Raw genomic sequence first — 24,967 nt, 5'->3', positions numbered from 1 at the left:
CATAGACACCTAATTTTATACACATACACAAATGTCATGCATTCAATGAAAGTTGCTATTCTAAATTTGTAGAACAGGAAAGGTAATTACATTTTAGAAGTAGAAGGACTTTGCAATTGGTTTATGCCATTTACAGCCTTTTAACATTGTTCTTAGTTTTTGTTATTGTCATTGTTTTACTGAGAAGAAAACTCAGACCAAGAGCTGTGGGAGCATTAGACAAAGTTAGAATAATTAAGGTTGTTGTTTAGTTGGTAAGTTGTGTCTGACTCTTTGGCGACCACATGGCCTGTAGCCTACCAGGCTCCTCTGTCCATGGGATTTTCCAGTTATGAACACCAGAGTGGGTTGTGATTTCTTTCTCCAATAATTAATGTTATGTTGGAGTTAATGGCCACAGTCAATCTAAAACTCCGGTCTCTGGACTCAAACTCATGACTATTTTTCCATTGCTTATTTCTTTAATACTCAATGTGAAGATTCAGAAGAAAAGGGAATTTGTCTATTTATGTGTCTCGTTCAAAGACCTGAAAACTAAGCTGGCCTACTGTTTAAACAAATAATTATTGAAACAAAGCCATATCCATTAGTTTACATATAGTCTATGGCTGCTTTTGCACTACAATAGCAATGTTAAGTAATTGCAATGACAACCAAATTTGGCAAAGTGGAATATATTTACTATTTGGTCCATTCAGTTTAGTTCAGTCGCTCAGTCATGTCCAACTCTTTGCAACCCCATGAACTGCAGCACGCCAGACTTCCCTGTCCATCACCAACTCCCAGAGCTTCATTTGGTCCATTGCCAGAAGTATTTTGACCGCTATTAGTTCTACTAGAATGTAAGCTATAGAAAGCTCCTTGAAAATCTAACTTGGGACATTCCCAATGCTGAGATCAGTGTTTGGCACAAAATAATTTTTAAACTAAATTAGTAGGCTAGCTCATCTGGTAAAGAATCAACCTGCAACGCAGGAGACCCTGGTTTGATTCCTGGGTCAGGAAGATCCACTGAAGAATGGATAGGCAGAGTTGAACATGACTGAGTGACTAAGCACAAGCACATGGGAACCACATAATCCAGAATGAATAAGACTAGTTAAATGAGACTAGATAAACAGCAGATATAACATGGATCTGCTGCTGCTGCTAAGTTGCTTCAGCATGTCCATGTGTGACCCCATAGATGGCAGCCCACCAGGCTCCCCCATCCCTGGGATTCTCCAGGTAAAAATACTGGAGTGGGTTTCCATTTCCTTCTCCAGTGCGCGACAGTGAAGTCGCTCAGTCATGTCTGACTCTTAGTGACCCCATGGACTGCAGCCTACCAGGCTCCTCCATACATGGGATTTTCCAGGCAAGAGTACTGGGGTGGGATGCCATTGCCTTCTCCATAACATGGATCATTCGGTTTCAAAATTTCATAATTCTAAGATGTATGGTGCTGTAATAACTTCTAATTCAATTGCTGGGTGCTATAGGCAATTTAATGATCTTAAAAAAAAGTTACGTATAAAGATAGAACCAATTTATATCCCTAAGGCAATGTGAATTTTTTTGTTATTATTTATAGAAGTACTGTAGAAACCCCACTTTCATGTGATGCCCATTTTTAGCCCACATAGCTGTGGCTGAAAAGGCACAACCTAGTCTTAATAAAATGAAGAGAGATCATTTCTAGAAGGCAAACTAAATGAATTCCTACCTGCCCATCATCTATGAGTTTGCTGGGTTGTGGCCTTGCAGAAGTACTTATTCAAATCCCCATATTTAAATAGCTTAATTGATAAAACAGATTAGCTTCTCAAATTTCTAGGTTGTTACATATAGAAATCACTTACATTTAATGTTTAAGGCAACAAAAAGGAACTCTAGAACCAATTAGTTTGAACTATAGTGAGAAATGGGCACCTCATACAGATGATCCATGTATGTAGTTAGCATCTTTTAAAAATACCAGTGGAAGGAAATAGCTACCTAAAGGATATGCAATGAGTCTAACCTTTGCAGCCCTCAAGTCTGGAATTTTTTTTTTTTCAAAAGAGGTTTTATTTTTATTATGCATCTTCTGTTGTAAATAATGACCAACTACATTTATCTTCTTTTTGTGTTTTAAGCTATTAGTTTGTTCCTTGAGTTAGACTATTATATCTCCCCCCTCCCCCATTTCACTAATTCTTTTTTTTTTTTTTTTGATCTTTTTCTTTGACTTTTTTATTTTATTTTATTTTATTTTTTAACTTTACAATATTGTATTGGTTTTGCCATATATCAAAATGAATCTGCCACAGGTATACATGTGTTCCCCATCCTGAACCCTCCTCCCTCCTCCCTCCCCATACCATCCCTCTGGGTCGTCCCAGTGCACCAGTCCCAAGCATCCAGTATCAAAAATCAAAATATAGTAGGTCTGGGTTTGATTTTCTCAAGCTACATCTAACTTTCAACTCTAGGGACAGCTGTCATTACAGTCTACTAGACATCCTTAATCACATTGCTTCCTAGACTTCTTAGCTTTGTTTTAATCTTCACTATTGTCCTTTAATGTTATTTTCCCCCCTACATTAAAGAAAAAAAAAAAAACAATGAATATACTTCACAGGACATTTGCACAGAAAGCTTTCTTACAAAAAGTATCCAAAATTGCTATTATATACATCTTGAATATGAAGTAAATTTGAAATATTCATGAAATAATATGAAACAAATATTAAAAATAAATTTAAAATACATTTGCAATAATATCTGAAATGATCAGTGATGTTGTATTCATACATGTCAACTAACCTCCCATGGAGCTATCTATAAAATGGGAGAGTTGAATTAGTTATTTCTACATCCATGTGAAGCTATTCTTTTCTTCATTAAATAAATTCATTTATTGATTTATGACAAAATACTTTCAAATAGAATATAAAGTGATTAGCAAAAATAACCTAAATGATTAATTAGGAAGAAAGGTCAATATGCAGTTTTTTTGCTTTTTTAAGAAAAGAAAGAATCAAGTTGCTGGAAGTAAGCATATATCCTAAATCTTGATTTTATGATGAATAGAAAGAGATAAGGAAAGGCAGTCAGTTCTATAACTCACATGATATAAGAGGAAATAGCTTATAAAATCTTCAGGAAAGAGTTTATGAATTTGGACTTTGCAGTTATAAAGAGTATTGAAAATGCATGTTAAAGAGTTGATAATGTAGGTAGACTAAAAAGTAGCTTTGAATAACTGTGGACCTTGGTAATGTAATAAATGATGTTCTAGAAAAATTGTTTTTTTTTAATTCAGTGAAAAATCTTTTTTCTTAATCTAACTTTGAAAAGAAAAAGTTACTTGCAAATGATTTTTAAAAGCCTTTCCTGGAGTTTTCTAATAAAGAAGCTCATCATTTTCCTAAAGAAAGAAATGAGTGTCTCCCCCCACCGCCTCCCCCTCAACCCCGGAGGGTTCTGCAGAGTCCAGGGCTTCTGGGTGATGCCTTAGGGGACAAGTTGGCCTGCCTCTTTAACAGAATAGCAACTTCCCCTTTATGTGATTTTTATATCTTTATGTGAGATTACAGGTGGAAAAAAAAATAATTCCACCATTTAAAAATAATAATTAACCACTGCCACAGTTTTGTGACTATTCCCTCCCTAGCATACACATTGATGCTGGGAGAAAGGTTAAAATCAATGAGACATGTTTTGATATCCTAAAAGGAAAAAGAAATTTCAAAAGGAATTCAGATCACTAATGGTATGAATGACTATAATTCTGCCATAGGGACAAATGACTCTGAAATTCAAAATTTCAACAGAGGATAAATTATCCTAGGTCAGACCTAGGAGAGAAGACATCTCTATCACATTTTAGCTATGTGACCTTGGGCCGAGTTGTTTTAGCTTTCTAGGCCTTTGGTTTCACGCCAGCAAAATGATAATAATAAAGATGAAGTAAGTTAATAAAGTGCCTGGTACATAACAAACATTTACCAGGACCCAACTTCCTTCTCAGTAGCAAATTAAGGACCAGCAACCGCAATCCTTAATTCCCTGTCCAGTTCACTTTCCATGACACTTCATGTCACATAAATAACATTGTTTTAAACTGAGAATATTAAGTGCTTTTAAAAAAAACCTCTTCCAAAATCAATCTCTTCACATTTTTAATAATGCAGGGAAGGAGCTTGAGGTTGGTCCACAGAGATTTTCATGAACCAAAGGGTTATTTTTAATTGGATTTTGTGCCTGTTGTTATGGAAATTATTGTTTCATGGATAAAGCTTTATGATTTCACTGCAAGATCAAGCCCAGAATGGGGTATAATGATGATATCACCCTTATGCTTCTTTTTCTTGACAAAACACTTACATTAAGAGAATAGGAGTGAGACTGCTTCAAAAGCACACATTTTGAAGAGAAAAAAGATATACCCTATAAAAATAGCTTTAAAAATGATATATTCTCTTTTCAAAGATCAAAACTCAGAATGGCCCTTGCTGCCAGTAGGATGCTAAGATTCTGCAGAGTTATTAAACACTTCACTGTTGAAACTAGAAAGAGTTCCTTTGATCCTGGGACTTGCTTTCAACATTTGGTCTCAAAGCATTTTTGCAGTTGTTGAACTGCAGTTGTTGAACAGGCTTCCTCTAGTTATTTAATGATCAATCTCTCCAAACTCTTCTATCTAGACTAGTTTTTATTTGTGTGTCCAGATGCGATTTAACTTCTCTAAAGAAACAAAAAGAAATGCTTACTAATCTTAATGATGATTCTGTTTAAAATTGAAAGTGTTAGTTGCTCAGTTGTGTCCAACCCTTTGCAACCCCGTGGACTGTAGCCCATCAGACTCCTCTGTCCATGGAATTCTCCAGGCCAGAATGCTGGAGTGGGTAGCCATTCCCTTCTCCAGGGGATCTTCCCGACCCAGCAATTGAACCCGGGTCTCCTGCATTACAGGTGATTTCTTTACCATCTGAGCCACCAGGGGAACCCAAGACAGGAGGCAATTAATTCTGCAAAATTTAACTTATATCACTGGCTCATTTTAAGCCTCAAAGAAACCTCAAACAAGGAAGACAGAACTTGTTTCATCAATAACATTCTAAGAGAGAAATCAGTATAGTAGTCTGCAGTATTAAAGCAGTGATGTTTTGTTGGACAGACTGCTTAGGTTTCTTCTAGTACTTAGTTCCCTAATTTATTTTTCTTTCTTTTCTCTCTCCTTCTTCTTGGCATTTTCATACACCATCCTATGATCTTTGGACATTGGCTAGATTGTCTGGTAGAATTTGGTGGAAGAAATTGTGAACCCCACCCTGATCCTGAATCAATTGAAAGTTGTAGAATTAAATGTCATGTCTTTAGTCATTTTAGTTTACCAAGAAATGTCAGTATGTTAAAAAAAAGCGGGGGGGAATCCATAACCAAAGATGTATCATTAAAAACTTCATGATTTTTTTAAATGAATCAAAATATCAGATTAATAGCAAGGCTTATTTTTAATAAAACATTTTCAGTTCTATTAAAAGTTATTTTTTTCCCTTCCTTTGTTTTTATATGTAAGAGAGACATTTGTTTAATTTGTCATTTCAATAACATCAACAGATACTTTCTGATATAGCCTGTCCTGTCGCTGCTGCTGCTGCTAAGTCGCTTCAGTCGTGTCCAACTCTGTGCAACCCCACAGACGGCAGCCCACCAGGCTCCCCCGTCCCTGGGATTCTCCAGGCAAGAACACTGGAGTGGGTTGCCATTTCCTTCTCCAATGCATGCATGCAGGCTAAGTCGTTTCAGTCATGTCCGACTCTGTGCGTCCCCATAGACGGCAGCCCACTAGGCTCCTTTGTCCATGGGATTCTCTAGGCAAGAGTACTGGAGTGGGTTGCCATTTCCTTCTCCTAAGCCAACTTAAATTCAACTTGCACAAGTTTACATAGGTTCACTTGCAATTACTTTTCCAGTTGCTTACACTTCTGGCTCTTTTTCCTTTGGTCCTTAGCTGGAAATCACTTCCCAGTACCACTGCTTAATCATTTTTTCCCCTCCCACTCTCACTTGGCCCTTTATGGGCAGTGTTTTTCTTGACTTTCTTCACTTCCTAGAAGTCAGTACTTTTACCTATACCCACTCTCTGGGCCTTCACTAGTTCACAGACACTTTCCAGAAATTTAAAAGCCTGGTGAATATTGAAGGTACATGATAAGAAGTGCAAAGAGCAGTCATCACACAATCTAATACCCAGAGCAACCTCCTTGCCAGGGCCTAATCAACCAGGTGCCACTCATTGAAAATTGTTAGCTAATGGCCTAGGGTCAAATCTCTCCCTAAGGTCAGAAGATGTCTTATGACTGCTATCTTCTTCATTAGCCGAAAAAAAAAAGGAAAAAAGAGATAGTGCAAAAGAAGAAAATTTCTGAGAGAGGGAAAAGTTTGTGCAAATTTGGGAGCATTGCTGTGTTGAGTGTGCCTATTTATGACAACAGGTGCATTTGTTTGTCTTTGATTGATGCATAATGTTAAAGATTCTTCTTAAACTGTTACACCTGAATATCTATTAACTGGTAATTTTCCTTGCTTGCTGTGACTCTAATGGGCTTGAGAATTGATCCAGCCAGTCTCTCCTCCCTCTGTCTTTTTCTCTCCTCTTTCTTTCATTCCTTTCTCTCTCCTCCCTCTCCCTTGCTTCCCCCCTTTCTTTGTCTCTTTCTCTCACTCTCTGTGAGGTTCATTTGCTCGACTGATTCTGAGTGTCCATAATGACTGTTTGGCATATTCTACAGGCAAAGGTCCCGAGACCCTTTTTGCTGGCTATAACCTCAATGATAACGAATGGCACACAGTGCGTGTGGTTCGCCGAGGAAAAAGTTTAAAGTTAACGGTGGATGACCAACAGGCCATGACAGGTAAAGCCCTATCACCCTTGCCTTTGCTGAAGCTTTAGACTTTCCTATTTCTTGCAGGTGACCTTGAAAACCAAATGAATAACCTGAAGCTAATAGACGCAGTTCATTTCTTATTCAAATTCTTCCAGCAGCAATTAAATTTAATAAGCTGTATGTTGTTTTCTTTTCTCTCAAATGAGCAACAATTTTTTGTCATGTTCCTTTCGATTTAATAATTCAAGAAGTTAGATTTTAATTTTATTCTTTGATAAATATCTCAGGGCTTCATAAAATATTGAAGTTATTGTTTGGAGGCCACTTCCTGTTCAGTTTCTTCCTTATATATTTAGGCGATGAACAGCAGCACGTTATACTTTCTAGCTTCTGGATACATTGATAGATACGCTGGCATTCTGTCAGGTGAACTGCTTTTTATTTTAAGCTATGATAGATCAGTTTTGGCCATTTAGCTCTGTTGGTTAAGCTCTAATGTTAAGAATGTCAAGTTCAGTCCCTGATTTATGGATTTCTGACTGAGGCGAGGAATATAAAGGCCCACGCCAGAGACAGAGGGAAACCAAATGAAAGAGGAATTGGCTCACCTTTATTCTCTGCTGAAAATAACTTCAAGCATATGACCCGCTGGGATATTAGCTCCCTGTTTTTTAAGAGAACATCTCCCTGTTAATTATTTTAGTGCAAGATGCAAGATGGTCCTTGTGCAGCACTGAAGTGTCTGTTCTACATTCAGTCTCAAGGGGGTTTCCATTCTCAGAGATCGGGTGGTTATATCAATGAAGAAATAATGTGTATGAGATTTTAACTTCTAAGAGAATCATTCCTCAGTTCAGACGAAGCAAACTACCAACCGATAGATCTCTTTTGTCTTGTATTTCGTTAGCCCTTTATGGCTTTGCAAAACTTTTGTCTTCATGTGGGAGCAAACTTACTTTGTTTCAGAATCATCTGAAGAGCTTTAAAAAGATCATTTCCTGACCATACACCACAGAAAGTGTGAGAGGAGCCCATTATTATTATTTCTTAAAATCTCTCCAAAGAACTCTAATGCAGCTGGCCCATGGATTGGCATTTAAAAAGCACTGCTATGTTATGCCATTTTATTCTCCCAGGAAGAAAATCAACCAGGGACTTATTAGCATAAGAAAATTGCCAAACATAAGTCTCTAAAGAAACTGTGTGAACTCGGGGAAGGGAGGCAGAATTTTTATAGGGCTTTGGCAGGAGTGTCAGCTGAAGTTCAGCTAGTTTTGGTAAAGGCAGTTCTTGGAAGAGGTGTAAATTGGTTATGTAGATTAGCATCTATTGTTTGGACAGTCTGGGTTTTATCAAAAGGGGCAGAAATTAGGATCTGAGATCATGTATAAGAGGTTGGGAAGAAATAACTGCCAGAGACAAGGACATGTGAAGGTCACAGTAGAACATTCTGTAGTCCCTTAGGTTTGTCTCAAATCTCATACAGCCCTATGACATTGATAGGGTAGATGCATTCTCATTTTATAGATGAGGAAGCTGAGATTCAAAGAGGTAAAATGACATGTTACTTTGAAATGCCATTGTTACCAGAACTGAGAGAGAGCCTAGGTGTTTTTTTTTTTAATTGTGTTTGTTAACTTAAAAAAAAATTGTTTGCTTTTAACTCATGGTTCATTTATTTATATTTATTAATATCCTTGTATATATATGACTATGATGAGTACTTTCTCAGATATAGCATGATTTTATGAAGATTTTATATATATATATATATATATATATATATAAAAAACATATCAAAATCACACTTATCCTCTGGGATAGTATATGATGTACTAAAAGGTTGAGTAAACAATTCATGTTCTTGAGGTTCAGAAGAGCTTAAAGATTTCAGGAATAGCTAAGGCAATCAATAATATTTGAAGGCTGTAAAGAAAGGATAATACAGATAAGATTATGCGGGGAAGGGTAGAATGGCTTGGACGAGGCTAGACAGACTAGTGTTCAGGCAGCAGAGAAGGTTTGTTTTGTTTCATGTAACCACAGGACAGCTGACATGGCTAGAACGGCCTTGGATGCCAATAGGTCAGTGCTCCAAATGAAGGAGTTGATATTTCATGGGTTTTCAGGCAGTTGGGAAGTCACTGCATTTAAGCTGGAAAATAAGTTGAGAATATGTTTTGAGCAATATGAATTCTGTGCAATGTGCTAAATGCTTCAGAATGTAAAGCAGTGAAGTCCTAAACTACAGTGGCTGAAGAAGGTATAGAAATAAAAGACTGGGGCAACACATTTTTTAAAAGTTTTGTTTAGAAATAGTTTCAAATTTATAAAAAATTTCAAAAGTAAAATGACAGTGATACACTTTTACTATTGTGAGCATGTTGTCCCATTTGCTTTGACATTTTCACTCTTTTTTTCTTAGCCAAGTGAGAATAAGTTACATACTTAATAGCCCTTCACTGTAAATATTATACTTCAGTGCACATTTTCTAAAGATACAAACATCCCTTTACAGAACAAAGAGCTACTAACATCAGTAGATTTGGCATTGACGCAATATATTTCATCTGTCCTCTCACCCATATTCCCCTTTTGTCAATTAACCCAATGCTGTCTTTTATAGCATTTTCACCTCTAGCAGAGCATACACTAAATGCATTTAGTGCTCATATCTCTTTAGTCTCCTTTAATTGAAAACATTGCCATAGACTTTCTTTGTCTTTGATTACATTGACAAATTAAAAAGATATATAGTCCTCTGATCTTTTATCCACATACAGTCATTCTTTGGGCTTATCTGATGTTTCATCATGATTGAATTCAGGTTTTAACATTCTTGGATGAAATACCACATTGATGATTGTGTGATCTTCTTAAAGTATCCTGTCTGGAGACAAACAATATCCATATCCTTGACTCCTGATTTTAAAACTTGGCCAATATGTTGCCCAGTTTCTCCATTGTATGATTAATATGTTTTACTCCCTTACAACTAGTAAACTGTCTGTGGAGAGACATATTAAGACAATGAAAATATCGCAATATCTTCCTCAAATATTTGCCCCAGATTATCACCTACTGAAGATTTTTCCTGATCCAGTCTTTAACACAGTAGTTATAAATGATTATTTTCAAACCCCATTACTCTTTCCACATTTAGAGTCAATACTTAGCATTCTACTGTGTACAAGAGTTATCCCTTCTTTCTTTTTTCTTTCCTTTTCTTTTCTTCCTTCTCTCCCCATCTTCCTGCTTATCTCCTTCCTTCCCTTCTTCCTTTCTTTCCTTCCTTCCTTATTGGTATGGACCTACAAGTTTCTGAATTTTCAAATAGTTATAATTACTTAATTATTTTGGTGCTTAAAATGTCCCTATTTGGGCCAGTGTGAGTCCCATGAAGTTGGTCTCTGTGATCTTGTAACATGCCTTCACCTCAGATTTTTTTTCCTCACTTTTTTTGCAAAACAGAATATTTCAGGCACAACTTTTACTACCATGCCCCAGGCCCAGACTGAGACATTTACTTTCTATTTAGTGGCGAGTTAGGTGTAGGTGGTTGGTATTGGTTTGCTCAGCACTGCTTTGCAACCTTTTCTGGAGGCTAAGATGGTAAATACACTCAAGTATAAATACATATACCTGAATATATATAGCTGTTGAGTTTAGTTGCTAAATCATTCCCAACTCTTTTGTGACCCCATGGACTGTAGCCCACCAGGCTCCTCTGTCCATGGAATTTCCAAGCAAGAATACTGGAGTGGGTTGCCATTTCCTTCTCCAGGGGATCTTCCTGACGCAGGGATCCAATCCTCATCTCTTGCATTGGCAGGCAAATTCTGTACTGCTGAGCCACTAAGGAAGCCCAAAAGTGTGTGTGTGTTTATATATATATATATATATATATATATATATATATATATGTATTTGCTTTAATATGCCTCTCCACATAAATACACACACACACACACACACACACACATACATATAATGGAGAAGGAAATGGCAACCCACTCCATTGTTCTTGCCCGGAGAATCCCAGGGACTAGGGAGCCTTATGGGCTGCCGTCTATGGGGTTGCACAGAGTCAGACACAACTGAAGCCACTTAACAGCAGTGAACATATGTGTGTATGTGTATTTGCTTTAATATGCCTCTCCACATAAATATATATATATACACACACACATACATACATATAAATTACATGTTCACACAAATATACATATACATATATTTTAGAAAACATGAGTTCACACTAGCACGACCATTTCTACAGCATTGTTTCTTCCCCCATTTCATGTTTTCATATCTCTTCTTCCAACCTGGAACCTTGGCTCCCAGTGATGTCATTTTCCCATTTGCTCAATCCAGTAGCACATCTATGATAGTTTCAGAATTGCTTTACATTGTCCATCCCACAAGTAATAACCTGACTAAAAGCAATTCAGGATTAATTTGTGATTCTTTTTATATCTTACTGCCTAAGATTTAATGTATATAGTCAAATACTATTTGCAAATAACTTTGATTAGTTTGTTTCTTCTTTTCTTCCTTTCTTTTCCTTGAGTGTAGTTATATTATTCATTTGAAATACAATTAATCTTATGGATTTCAGTTATGTTTATTCCCTCCCATTCTTATGTATTCAATAACACTTGTGTGTAGAACATTAGCCTTTTTAAATCAGTGCAACTATTTTGCATTAGGAAGTGATGAATAGAGTATGAAAATTATATCAAAGCAGGAAACTCCAGAAATGTTCCCTAAATTAATCACCAGCTAATTTTCATTAAAATTTAAGATACATCTTTTCAGTTGCATAGATTCCTACCAAACTCCTAAATGAATAATTATATTCTACATTAGTGAGTTGACTTCTTCAACTTCTAGTCAATACATCATTTCTTTGTTTACTGCCATGTATTTATATTTATATACCACTGGAGAAGCCAATGGCATCTCACTCCAGTACTCTTGCCTGGAAAATCCCATGGACAGAGGAGCCTGGTAGGCTGCAGTCCATGGGGTCGCTAAGAGTTGGACACGACTGAGCGACTTCACTTTCCCTTTTCACTTTCATGCATTGCAGAAGGAAATGGCAACCCACTCCAGTGTTCTTGCCTGGAGAATCCCAGGGACGGGGGAGCCTGGTGCGCTGCCGTCTATGGGGTCACACAAAGTCGAACATGACTGAAGCGACTTAGCAGCAGCAGCAGCAGCAGTGAACATAATGTTAGGAAGCAGAGTGAATAGATACCTATATGGGTGTAGTTTGCTTATAGAAATAGGAACAAATAAATGATAGATTGAAAGGAGTACTCAGAATTGATACTGTTGGGACATGATTTCTTTTTTCTTTTTTTTTTATTTTCTTCTTCTTTTTTTTTAAATTTTATTTTATTTTTTAACTTTACAATATTGTGTTGGTTTTGCCATATATCAAAATGAATCCGCCACAGGTATACATGTGTTCCCCATCCTGAACCCTCCTCCCTCCTCCATCCCCATACCATCCCTCTGGGTCATCCCAGTGCACCAGCCCCAAGCATCCAGTATCCTGCATTGAACCTGGACTGGCGACTCGTTTCGTATATGATATTATACATGTTTCAATGCCATTCTCCCAAATCATCCCACCCTCTCCCTCTCCCACAGAGTCCAAAAGACTGTTCTATACAACAGTGTCTCTTTTGCTGTCTTGTATACAGGGTTATTGTTACCATCTTTCTAAATTCCATATATATGCGTTAGTATACTGTATTGATGTTTTTCTTTCTGGCTTACTTCACTCTGTATAATAGGCTCCATTTTCATCCACCTCATTAGAACTGATTCAAATGTATTCTTTTTAATGGCTGAGTAATACTCCATTGTGTATATGTACCACAGCTTTCTCATCCATTCATCTGCTGATGGACATCTAGGTTGCTTCCAGGGACATGATTTGTAAGCTAATATAACATGTTTCCACTCTTCTGCTCCTGGGCATGGCCTGTTTCTTCGTGGTAAAGTAACCTGTGTCTCCTTGGCTGATTAATTTTGGGAAACTCTGGCACCTACAACTTCATTAGGAATTCATAGGCCATTGGCAAAGTTTCACTCATGATCTGAAAGAAAAAAGACTCCCTTTTGAGATTTCCAGCTTTGGACAGAAGACACATTTGTTTCAGAGATTTTTTTTTTCCCCCCAGCATGTATTAATAAAATTATAAGTCTGAGTCCACCAACTCCGGTGTGCAAGAAATGACACATTTATTAATGGCTTTAATATCAATTTAAGTGAGACCTTGGGCCTTTCTTCTGGGTTTACAGAATATTTAATCATAGTCATGTGGCCCCTACTCCCACCCACCCTGAATCACGCAGAAGCTCCTGTTGGCTTCTGTCTTCACTGATTCCCACCAAAAAGACAGTTCTCCCAGTTTGTCCTTTAAATTATAAGAACCCTATTGTTCCTGTCCTAAGTGGGGCAAAGAGTCTTTGCTGATTCTTGCAGCCTATGAACTATGGTTCAGTCCTCCTATATTGACCTCAGTAATTCTCTCTGAACCCCTGAATCTTATCAGATGACAGGATGTTGGTGCTCAGTACTGCTAAATTCCACCGATGTTCATCTTTCTCCCAGTCAGTGGTAAATCTAGTTTAGACCATAAAGGCATTCTGTTCATTTCTTTTTCCTTTGTTGAACATCTTGCAAAGTATGCCTTCACAAAAGATTGGAAAAGCACTGTTTTCCAGAAAGTTGTCTTCCACTTTTTGCCAATAAAAAAAAAGCCTTTGAAGCAAAGTGCTAAAAGGAACTAGGCTAGTTTCTTAGAACTGAAGGAAGAACAAAATATAGACTAGCATTTCAGTAAATTAGCCTGCTATTTACTCTTTCTCAAAACTGCCAAGGCCTTAGAGCAGAAATTATATTCTATCTTCTTTCTGTTCTGTGGGAGTTGAACATTTTTTCAGTTGTGAAAACCAACTTGTTCTTTTTCAGAGTTAAAAGATGAATGGGCATATAAGCCAAATAAGCATTGATAATTTACCCAAATTATGCAACTCTCCCAGTACTTCACTCCAGCACTTTCCTTCCCCCAGCTCCCAGCATCTTGCTGCTCAGAGCTCAAGACAATGTTTTGTTTTTTGTTTTTCACAGTAATTTACCTTGATGAGTTTTCATCTGGGTGATTCATATTTGGGAAATTATGTTTTGCCAAAGATATCATGAAAGTCAACAATTCATAACAATAAAAAGTCAGCCTTGAGTTATATGACATAGAAAGGTTTTCAAAGATGCAGTGGAACTTTGCCATTAAGCCTTCAGTTTGGAATGGAATTTTTTTCAGACATTGTAATGGCCACATGAAACTGGCCATGCATCAGAAAAGCAATGGCAATTTCTTACTAAATTTGACAGCAAGTTCAGAAATCACTGAATAAGAAAACAAATAAATAAATAAAAGAAATCACTGGAGACTCTTCATGCAAAGTCCTATATTTTGATTACATCTTTAAATCAGAGTTTTATATACTGTTAAGTCAAGTTGAAAACAATACAGTACATACTTAGGCCATTCTTGGGAATGTCTGACCACACTGAGGCTCATGATGATAAGCAGTTGCCAGCAAAGAAACCCCAGAAAAGAGAGATTCCCCAGGACTCAGATGAGAAAGTGTCCTATACACTATTTGGTATCCCAATGTAGGGAGTTTTGGGATTTCAATTTATCACCTAGACTGTCAAAAAAATAATCTGGAATTGTGTGTTTTGTATGTGTGTATATGTTAGTGTATATGTCCTACATTGAACTCTATTCACCGCATATCCAGTTACCCAAGCCTGGAAGAAGTCATCATTATTGTATCCCTCTTCTCCAGCATTCTATACATTATTAGTAAATCCTGAAATTATATCGGCAAAATTATCTAATTTTATCCATGGTTTTCTATTTCTAACATAAACAGTCTACTTCAAATTGTCTCCAGTCTATTATATCCACATTCAGTTCAGTTCGGTTCAGTCACTCAGTCATGTCCAACTCTTTGCAACCCCATGAATCGCAGCACGCCAGGCCTCCCTGTCCATCACCAACTCCCGGAGTTCACTCAGACTCATGTCCATCGAGTCAGTGATGCCATCCAGCCATCTCATCCTCTGTCATCCCCTTCTCCTCCTGTCCCCAATCCCTCCCAGCATCAGAGTCTTTTCCAATGAGTCAACTCTTCGCATGAGGTGGCCAAAGTACTGGAGTTTCAGCTTTAGCATCAGTCCTTCCAAAGAAATCCCAGGGCTGATCTCCTTCAGAATGGACTGGTTGGATCTCCTTGCAGTCCAAGGGACTCTCAAGAGTCTTCTCCAACACCACAGTTCAAAAGCATCAATTCTTCAGCACTCAGCTTTCTTCACAGTCCAACTCTCACATCCATACATGACCACTGGAAAACCCATAGATGGACCTTTATTGGCAAAGTAATGTCTCTGCTTTTCAATATGCTATCTAGGTTGGTCATAACTTTTCTTCCAAGGAGTAAGCATCTTTTAATTTCATAGTCTGCAGTCACCATCTGCAGTGATTTTGGAGCCCCCCAAAAAATAAATATCCACATTAGAAAGATTAAATACACATACATACACAGTTTCATGGCTTATGTCTGCCTAAAACCCTTCAGTAGCTCCTAATATAATCAAGAGACACTGTGATATCTGACCTCTTCCTCTTCCGATCTCATCTGAGCACTAACCCCACCTACTTATGCCTCTACAGCCACACTCCCTGGCTCTTTCTCTCCCAAGTGCCTCTGTTGATCTGTTTCTCCTTTCTGGAATCCACCTTTCCATTCCTATCTTACAGTTTTTAACGTGGCTTTTCCTTTTTTAGTCCTTCAATTTTAACTTAAATATCTACTCAAGCACTTGCCCCTATTCCATATTTACCAGCACAATTTGCTATGTATCAAATACCTGGCATTTTTTCTCAGTTTTATCATTATATAGTTAATTATTTTCTTACCTGGTTTTGTCTGCCTTCCCCCAGTTGACCATGAATTTTGTGAAAATAGGAGCCAAGTCTGGTCCTTTCAACATTATTTCTTACTTGCCTAAAATAGCACCTGACTCATGCATATAGCCCACTCTAAGTAATTTTCAATACCTTTTAGTGAATCAATGAGTTGATCTAAGGCTGGGGTGAGGGGTGGTGGATCATTTTGTTCTACAGCAGAAATGTAACCCAACTCAGAGTAGGACCCAACATAAAATAGTAGATCTTGCTATCTGTTTTGGTAAAAAGATTTGATTTAGAAATTGAGGTTTGTACACAAACGACACAAGCCAGAAGTTTGACTCTTAATGGAGATTATCATCAACCTGGATACCCCAGATGCTTTGATCGGAAGCATTTTGCTAATTCCAAATTCTCCTTTCCACTAAATGTCTAGGAAAGATGCTGCGTTCTTTGAGTGGAGCCTTACCAATGTTTCTCCTTCAGTGTCCTTTATGTTTCCTTAGTCAATGTATGTATACAGCACTAGAGGTGGCAACATTGCTGACTGAGGATTAAACATTAGAATAAATTCTGAAAAATAAAGGATTTTTGAGAGGCAGCCATTAATGTTTTCTTAGTGGATAATGGCTTTTAGGTGCTAAGTCTCCTTCATGAGCAAGTATATCTGCCATTACTGTCAAGGCGATTTATATATGCTTATTAAAGAAAGAATAGGCTTTTGAACATGGGCCATAATGATTTTTCTTATAATTGGGCCATGGTTGCTCCAATACTGTTTTACTACTTTTTTATTATTTATGGTCTGCATACATATTCTATTCCTTTGAGAAAAGAAAACAGACATTACATGTTATTTTTATCACTGAACTTCTTTCTCAGTTCTGCTGAACAATGTACTTTTGTCTTTCAGAGCTGCCAATAAATGGACAATTTAGAGTCATATATAATTTCAAGTATTAGAAATATTTTTTTGGATATTCCCTTACTATCAGTTGGCTCATTCACATAGCTTTTAAAAAGAAACTTGATAGTTTCAGGATCTGGGTAGGTCCCCCAGGTTAAGACTTAGATTTTAATATAATGAAAAAGATAAAATAATCAATATAAGGAAATGTAAAAGCCCAAGTCATTTTTTTTTACCTTTGCAGATTCTTGATTCTATATAGCTTATTAATTAAATGTTACTGGCACCACTAGAGATTTGTATTTGAAAGTGATTAAAGGATAATTTTATTTGATACCAAAGAGGTAGTGCCACAAAGAGTAGTATCAAGGTCACTGAATAAAACTGAAGAAGGGGATAAAAATGGTGTCATGGCATAAATCACAGCAGGATCCTCTATGATCCACCTCCCAGAGTAATGGGAATAAAAGCAAAAATAAACAAATAGCAATAAGCAAAAATAAACAAATAGCAATAAGCAAAAATAAACAAATAAAAGCTTTTGCACAATGAAGGAAACTATAAGCAAGGTAGAAAGACCTTGCTTCAGAATGGGAGAAAATAATAGCAAATGAACCAACTGGCAAAGAATTAATCTCAAAAATATACAAGCAGCTCCTTCAGCTTAATTCCAGAAAAATAAACAACCCAATAAAAAAATGGGCCAAAGAACTAAACAGACATTTCTCCAAAGAAGACATACAGATGGCTAACAAACACATGAAAAGATGCTCAACATCACTCATTATCAGAGAAATGCAAATCAAAATCACAATGAGGTACCATCTCACGCCAGTCAGAATGGCTGCTATCCAAAAGTCTACAAACAATAAATGCTGGAGACGGTGCGGACTGTTGGTGGGAATGCAAACTAGTACAGCCACTATGGAGAACTGTGTGGAGATTCCTTAAAAAACTGGAACTAGAACTGCCATACGACCCAGCAATCCCGCTGCTGGGCATACACACCAAGGAAACCAGAATCAAAGGAGACACGTGTACCCCAGTGTTCATCGCAGCACTGTTTATGATATCCAGGACATGGAAGCAACCTAGATGTCCATCCGTGGATGAATGGATAAGAAATCTTTGATACATATACAGAATGGAGTATTACTCAGCTATTAAAAAGAGTGTATTTGAATCAGTTCTAATAAGGTGGCTGAAACTGGAGCCTATTATACAGAGTGAAGTAAGTCAGAAAGAGAAACACCAATACAGTATATTAATGCATATATATGGAATTTAGAAAGATGTAACGATGAACCTATATGAGAGACAGCAAAAGAGACACAGAGATAAAGAACAGTCTTCTGGATTCTGTGTGAGAAGGTGAGGGTGGGATGATTTGAGAGAATAGCACTGAAACATGTATATTACTATATGTGAAATAGATCACCAGTCTGGGTTTGATGCATGAGACAGGGTGCTCAGGGCTGGTGCACTGGGATGACCCTGAGTGATGGGATGGGGAGGGAGTTGGGAGGGGGTGTTCAGGATGGGGAACACAGGTACACCCGTGGCTGATTCATGTCACTGTATGGTAAAAACCACTACAATATTGTAAAGTAATTAGCCTCCAATTAAAATAAATTGATTAATTTAAAAAATGAGGTCATAGGAGAAACCAGAATTTCTAAGGATTTAATAGTATTATTGTTATCGAATTGTAGCTTGATCTGCTTGCCACATGATAGGCCAATAATCGGGAGACAAGGTGCCGAGGCAAGGAATAGCGACTTTATTCAGAAAGCCAGACATCGGAGATGGTGGCAGACTAGTGTCCTAGAGTCTTGTCGGGTCTGAATGCCAGTTTCCTAGGTTCTTTCACAGAACAGAGAGGTACCTAAGTAAAGTAAAAAGGCCAAAATCCTTGCAAAATATTTCCTGGCTTGGCCAGCTTTGGGGAGGGGATGTGTTAAGTATCCTCTTTACTGCAGCCATTCACAGGTGTCAGAGTCAGAATGTCTCCCTGTGAGCCAAGCAAAGGCACTTTGATCTTCAGGTGGAGAGGCAAGGTCCCCCCCAAGCAGGACATTATGTATGCTTACAGCTATAAATAGACAGCATCCTTTTAGTAATTATAGTTACAAAAGCAACAAAATGCAAAGGTTGAAGTAAAAGAAACAGATCCAACAAGGAATCAGATTTTGCTCTTTCCCCTTGCGTTTTTGCATGGAATAGACAAGAAAGAGGCATCTTGGGGAGGAGAGAGAAGAGAGAGCTATTTATAGTGGTAATTTTTGTCTTAAAAAAAACACATTCGCAGAGAAGGAATCAGAACAAACTAATAACTGAAAAAGAAAAACCCACAGCATAGTAAGGGACAATAGGAACTGTTGTCAGGATCAAGGACTAGCAAAGAGGTGCAGGAATTAAGAAGAGCTAAGTACCACTTGGGGGAGAGTTTTTAATACCAATGAGTTTATTAGTATCAAAATCAATTGAGTATGCCAGCAATTTTTATTGCACAACAAAAAGTATGCCTTTTATAATTTAATCACAGAGATTTCTTTTCAAATCTCACCTAGTATTTTATTGTCTTGACGAAAGAAATGGAAATCTGTCCAACTGGCTGAAGGAGGCCCAGGACGGGTGATGTTCAATCTTCGTTACATGTGGGAAGAAGGTTCAGTGTCTTTTCTCAGGTCTGAGACTGGGATCAGTTCTAATTCATATTTTCATTAATATCAGGGATGATGGGATAGGGTAAGCTCAATACATTTTCCAATTATGCCAAATTGAATAGTGAAGCTAACACCTGGAAGAACTTGATTGCAATTTAAATGACATTTTTGAGTTTCTAAAGAAACTGAATGACAGTTTAATTAGACAAAAACAAGATGCTGGGGACAAATTACTAGTGATGATAAGAATAATTTATGCTGTGCTTTAGAAAACAAGTTCACATCTTTGTTAATTTTATTTCAACCTTGATGGTAGGTAGTTATCACTCTGGAGGTAAAGACAGGACTAGGTAAGTTTTTAATGGGGTTGGTACAGAAAGATGGTGGGATGAACAGGGATGGAGTTGAATTGAAGAGTGAATCACTAAATAACTTGGCAACCAAGCTTCACATTATGGTGTTTAAGATTATACCTTGGGGTAATGTGGACTAATTTTACTGGTATTCTAAAAACTGAACATGCCTTGAATCAGTATGTTGTGCTCAATTTTGATATCCAAAACCTAAGTACAAGGAAAATAGCAGAGGTCCAGAAGAGATAACAGAAATTCTGCTTGACTAGGAGACTAGGTCTAGGAAAGACTGGAAAGTATTCAGCACCAAAAAGAGAAGATGCAAAGTACATATTTGATTTCAAACACATTTTCATGGTTCATATTGGAAGAACAGTCAGCAGGTCTTCAATATTTCTGTTGCTGTTGGACAATATACTGTTGCCTTTTTTGTTTGTTTGTTTTTCTTGAAGTACATTCTCAATAAAGACAAACATCACATCACCGTGGAGCTGGGATGTATGACTTTCTGTTGGGATGATGCAGGACAATCATTGCCCCTAATCCTTCTCCCCCTCTCTTGCCCTCCCACCCTCTCCCTCTTCCTTCCTTCCTTTTCCTTTTTCTTCTTCCTTCCTACCAATCATCCTTTCCTTTCTTCACTTCTTTCTTCTACCTGTAAAAAATTCTACAACTTTAGTGAATGTAAAATTTGGAGCAGAGATTAAAACTTGAGCTAAGAAAGTTTTATTAATATTATCTGATTCAGTCTCACCCTGTAAGGTCATTTCTTTGTTTGTTTTTTAAAGTTGAAAGTGCCCTGTAGATGCAGAAAATAGTAATAGACCATCTTCCCTTTTAGGTCAAATGGCAGGGGATCATACAAGGCTGGAGTTCCACAATATAGAGACTGGAATCATCACGGAACGCCGGTATCTGTCTTCTGTTCCCTCCAACTTCATTGGACACCTGCAGAGCCTGACATTTAATGGGATGGCATACATTGACTTGTGCAAAAATGGCGACATAGATTATTGTGAGCTCAACGCCAGGTTTGGCTTCAGGAACATCATAGCAGACCCTGTCACCTTTAAGACCAAATCAAGCTATGTTGCCTTAGCTACATTGCAAGCCTACACGTCTATGCATCTTTTTTTCCAGTTCAAGACAACATCCCTAGATGGACTAATTCTGTATAACAGTGGGGATGGAAACGACTTTATCGTGGTTGAGTTAGTTAAAGGGTAAGTGTAGGTCTGTTCAATGACAAATAATTAGAGCTTTGGGAAAATGAACCTCATTTTCCATAACTATACATTTAGCAGAAGAAGGAAGGTGGTTTGCAAATAAAGCATTTGTTTAAATCCCTTCTTAGGTATCTTATAAAGTTAAGAGGGATTCAGTGCAGTTCTTTATACCTAAATTTCCAGACATAAAGTAAAAATAATGTTTTAATTTACTGTAGGCATTACATAACTCTTACTCTTCACATGTGCACTTCTTTACTATGTGCATGGTAATTCTACAAAAGAATTTCTACACACTTGTCGGCTAATTTGTGCTAAGTTAAATAGCTAATGCATGCAATCAGATTACTTCAAGTCCACAGTATCCCATTTAACTAAAGCTTAATTCTATGTCAGAGTTTCTTGAAGAATTTAAAAAGATTTTTATGACATTATCTTGAAACTTCCACTTCAGTGGATCTTCCTGACCCAAGGATCAAATCCAAGTCTCCTACATTGGTAGACGGGTTCTTTACCACTGAGCCACCAGGGGTGTCCATATATATACTCTCATGTACACTTTGCATTCTACCAACTACAAGGTGCCTGGATGCACATGACCAGCGGGGATACAAGTGAACACAGAAATTTATCAGAAAACCACCAGGAAGTTTCCTAAGATGGCCTTGTGTAGAGGTTCAGGAGAGTCAGGGAAGGTCGTGCACAGGTTCAGGGAAATTAGGAAGATCTATGAATCCAGGTGAAAGAAGCTGAGGATTGCCAGTTTAGTGTGGTTGGCAGAGGATGGAGAAAGTGGTGACAGCAGAGAGTGTGTAGTGATAGATATTTATTTTACACGGTGATGAAGTGGAATGTGGACCGCAATTTTAGAAGTATGTTCACTGTTTCCTGTATTGAAGACAATAAAGAATCCTCCTCCTTGAAACTGAGTAGTGTTTCCTACATGTTTCTGTACAACTCACTCTTGTGATTTCTAGCAAAGACAAAACCACCTGAAAAAGAGATTTCATATTTGTAATATGTAGTGTGAATCCATCAAAAAATTCAAACAGTGATGGCACTTTCTCACCTTCCCTTTTTTCCCAGGTACTTACATTACGTGTTTGATTTGGGAAATGGTGCTAACCTCATCAAAGGGAGCTCAAATAAACCTCTTAATGACAATCAGTGGCACAACGTGATGATATCAAGGGACACCAGCAACCTCCACACTGTAAAGATCGACACGAAAATCACAACGCAAATCACGGCAGGAGCCAGGAACTTGGACCTTAAGAGTAAGTGTGCAAAGTCAGAGGAGCAGGCAGGAACACACGTGGCTGTGTACATGTGGCACGTCCTTGGCTTTGGGGCGTGTGTGTGTGTGTGCCTTCTGCAAAGACTGACCAGAATTTCATCTCTAGTACGATGTTAATAATACAGCACACAAGTGTCTGTTCCTCCTTTTATATGGCAGAAACATATGTATTTTTAATAGCAGCTCAAAAAATCCAACACCTAAGAATGCATGCATGATTAAAATTTAAAGAGTGAGAAAAATGTATTCTTAGTCATGTTATTTATAAAGAAAAGTAGGTGTTTGCAACACCTTTTAGTCCCAACAGCTTTTAATCAATCTGGAGTCAAGTTAACCAGATACCTACTGAGTTTCTTCTAGAGCTTATTAGTTTTTTTATTGGTGAGATTTCCTAGGTACATACGGAGCCTCTGACCAGCAGGGGTCTGAGGCTGGCTTGTACCCTGAGTCTCTGATGATGAATCTGCCCAACCCACATACACCAATGCAAATATTCTTTCACCAGCTGCTAAGAAAGTCTTAACAGACTTTTTTCCTTCCTTATTGATACTTGATTACTCAAATGAGCAAGACAAAATGCGTGGAAAACTTGTCAGTAATAGGAGAAAATAACAGAAGTGTCTATTTTAATGGGACTTTGTGATTCACTCAGAGCATATCCATAGATTCTGTCTCATTTACCATGATAGCAAACATTGGACAAGTGGTTATTAGCACTTTAATATGATTTCAGGAAATTTGAGCTTTGAATGACTTGCCCAGGGTTAAAACGACTGCTTCAGCAGACCAAAACATAACCTCAGTTCTGACACACGTCCCCTCCATGGCTCCTTCTGTTCTGTCCTGATATATTCCAAAGCCCTGTGGGAATCATCATGGTCACATGTTTGCCTGGCAAGAGCTGTTCATTTATATTGATAAGATCTTTCCCTTTGATTTGAAAGACAAGTACATAGGGGAACTGGAAAGAGAAAATCTATCTTTCTAGAGAAAAAAATATTCTTTCTAAGCAGGGTGAAAGAAGAAAAGGATTTCACTTTCTGCAATTGCAGAATATATTTACAATCCCGGTATTTTATTTGTCCGACACATAAAGTATGTGGTGATGGCTGTAACCCTTGTCTCAGAGTCAGCCTCTTGTTAACTTCAAAGAGAGCCTGTTTATGCCCACGAATCTAATAGGTGAGCTCAAAAAGTAAAATGCAGCTCAAACGAAATGCTATTTTACAGGCTAACCCTGTTTCTTCTCTCTGACTGAAGTGAAGAGAGGGCATTTTCCGTCCCTATTTTGTGGGGGGCCCCCCGTTTTGCACAGCAGGCTCAGGTGGTAATTGTCAAGGAAAAGGGAGAGATTGTGACAGACAGTGCTGGGGGTTCTGTCTGTGTAGGAAGAGACCTCGGTAAGCATAAATGAGCTTCCCTAGAAACTGCGAACACCAGGTGGGAGGCTAAAATGGCTGGAAAAGTGGCAGTTCACGGCTGAAGTCTGTGACATGCGCAGAACTGCTCAGACCTAAGTGAGAAGCCGTGCCGGGCAGTGGGTATGTTATGGGACAAGTAGGACGCCGTCTCCTGAGAAATAAATATTTGCCTATTGTTCCTTAAAAAATCAGAGTGAGGGGAATTGGATGACATCATATGGAATTCTTTCTAGTGGTGGAAGGGACTTTTACAAACCTAAGAAACCCTCAGAGCTGATTTTTATTAAAGCATGGAGTGTTTCCTGATTCTGAATATAAGAAAGGCTTTATCTGTAATACAAATGAAAACTATGAATTGAAAATAATATTTTATATAATATGAAGATGCTAACTTTTGACATCTGACTGAGTGCCTTTGTGTTTAAAAAAATAACACAATTTACATTCGAGGTAAATTTCTCAGGTGGACAAAGAGATTCTATACTAATGATTATGTCCCCCTTTACCTTGTGAAATTCCTTTGTGTTTAGACTTACCAGAGCGTGCCAGAAAGTAAAAGCAAGTTTCTAAAATTAAAACTTGAACATTAAAAGGCAAAGCTGTGGACGCGCAGTTGGATGTGTGATCCAATGGCAACAATGACCCCACGAAGCCCCCTTGCCTTGTATGTCCCCAGCAAGAGGGAACCTGGGGAGAAGCTGTGGTCCTGGTGTGGACATCTCCCAGCTTCTGCAAGCCCGGCGTTTTGGTGTGTGCAGCCAGGGGCCCTGGTCAGATGAGGGGTATTAACTAAGTGTTTGTTTTGTGCTCCATGTGGAGAGCATGGCAGAGAAAAGGGCAGTAGGGTTCCTGTCACAAAGAGCTTTCTGTTCCAAGAAGGCTGACACTAAGCGAACATTTACAGAGCAGAGAACAGGATTCCCTAGACCCACATCAGGACTCCGAAAGTAATCAGGTATCACCAAGTAGAGTATTAGAGGAGGGAAGTTCTCAGAGATACCCTGAAGGAGGAGCAACAAGACATTGTTTCTCCTTCCCACCTGGATGCCCCCTGGAATTAGAAGGGCTCAATGAGCAAGGAGAACATCCACAGGCGCTCTTCACTCTGATTTTTTTTTTTTGGGGGGGGGGTGTCTAGTTGCTCTACAGTGTTGAGTTTGTGCTGTACAATGAAGTGAATCAGCTATATGTATACATATATCCCCTTCCTCTTTGACCTCCCTCACCCCACCCCACATGCCATTCCT

At 38.1% G+C, this 24,967-nt stretch overlaps 1 protein-coding gene across 2 annotated transcripts in view; it reads left to right on the top strand.

Annotated features, from left to right (window-relative positions):
* Positions 1–24,967, top strand: part of NRXN1 (neurexin 1) — a 756,469-nt gene that overhangs the window by 112,865 nt on the left and 618,637 nt on the right. The window contains exons 7-9 of one of the 2 annotated variants that reach the window (XM_055540064.1): positions 6,762–6,884; positions 20,618–20,999; positions 22,089–22,279. In XM_055540064.1, the coding sequence (XP_055396039.1) occupies positions 6,762–6,884; positions 20,618–20,999; positions 22,089–22,279 (696 nt within the window). Of the gene's footprint in view, positions 1–6,543; positions 6,885–20,617; positions 21,000–22,088; positions 22,280–24,967 lie in introns of those variants that run through there. The other variant, XM_055540063.1, reaches the window with a different exon arrangement.

This window comes from Bubalus kerabau, chromosome 11 (assembly GCF_029407905.1).
Source record: "Bubalus kerabau isolate K-KA32 ecotype Philippines breed swamp buffalo chromosome 11, PCC_UOA_SB_1v2, whole genome shotgun sequence".
Taxonomy (NCBI): Eukaryota; Metazoa; Chordata; class Mammalia; order Artiodactyla; family Bovidae; genus Bubalus; species Bubalus kerabau.
Note: the sequence above shows the minus strand (reverse complement) of the source record. Positions and strands in the feature narration are given on the sequence as shown.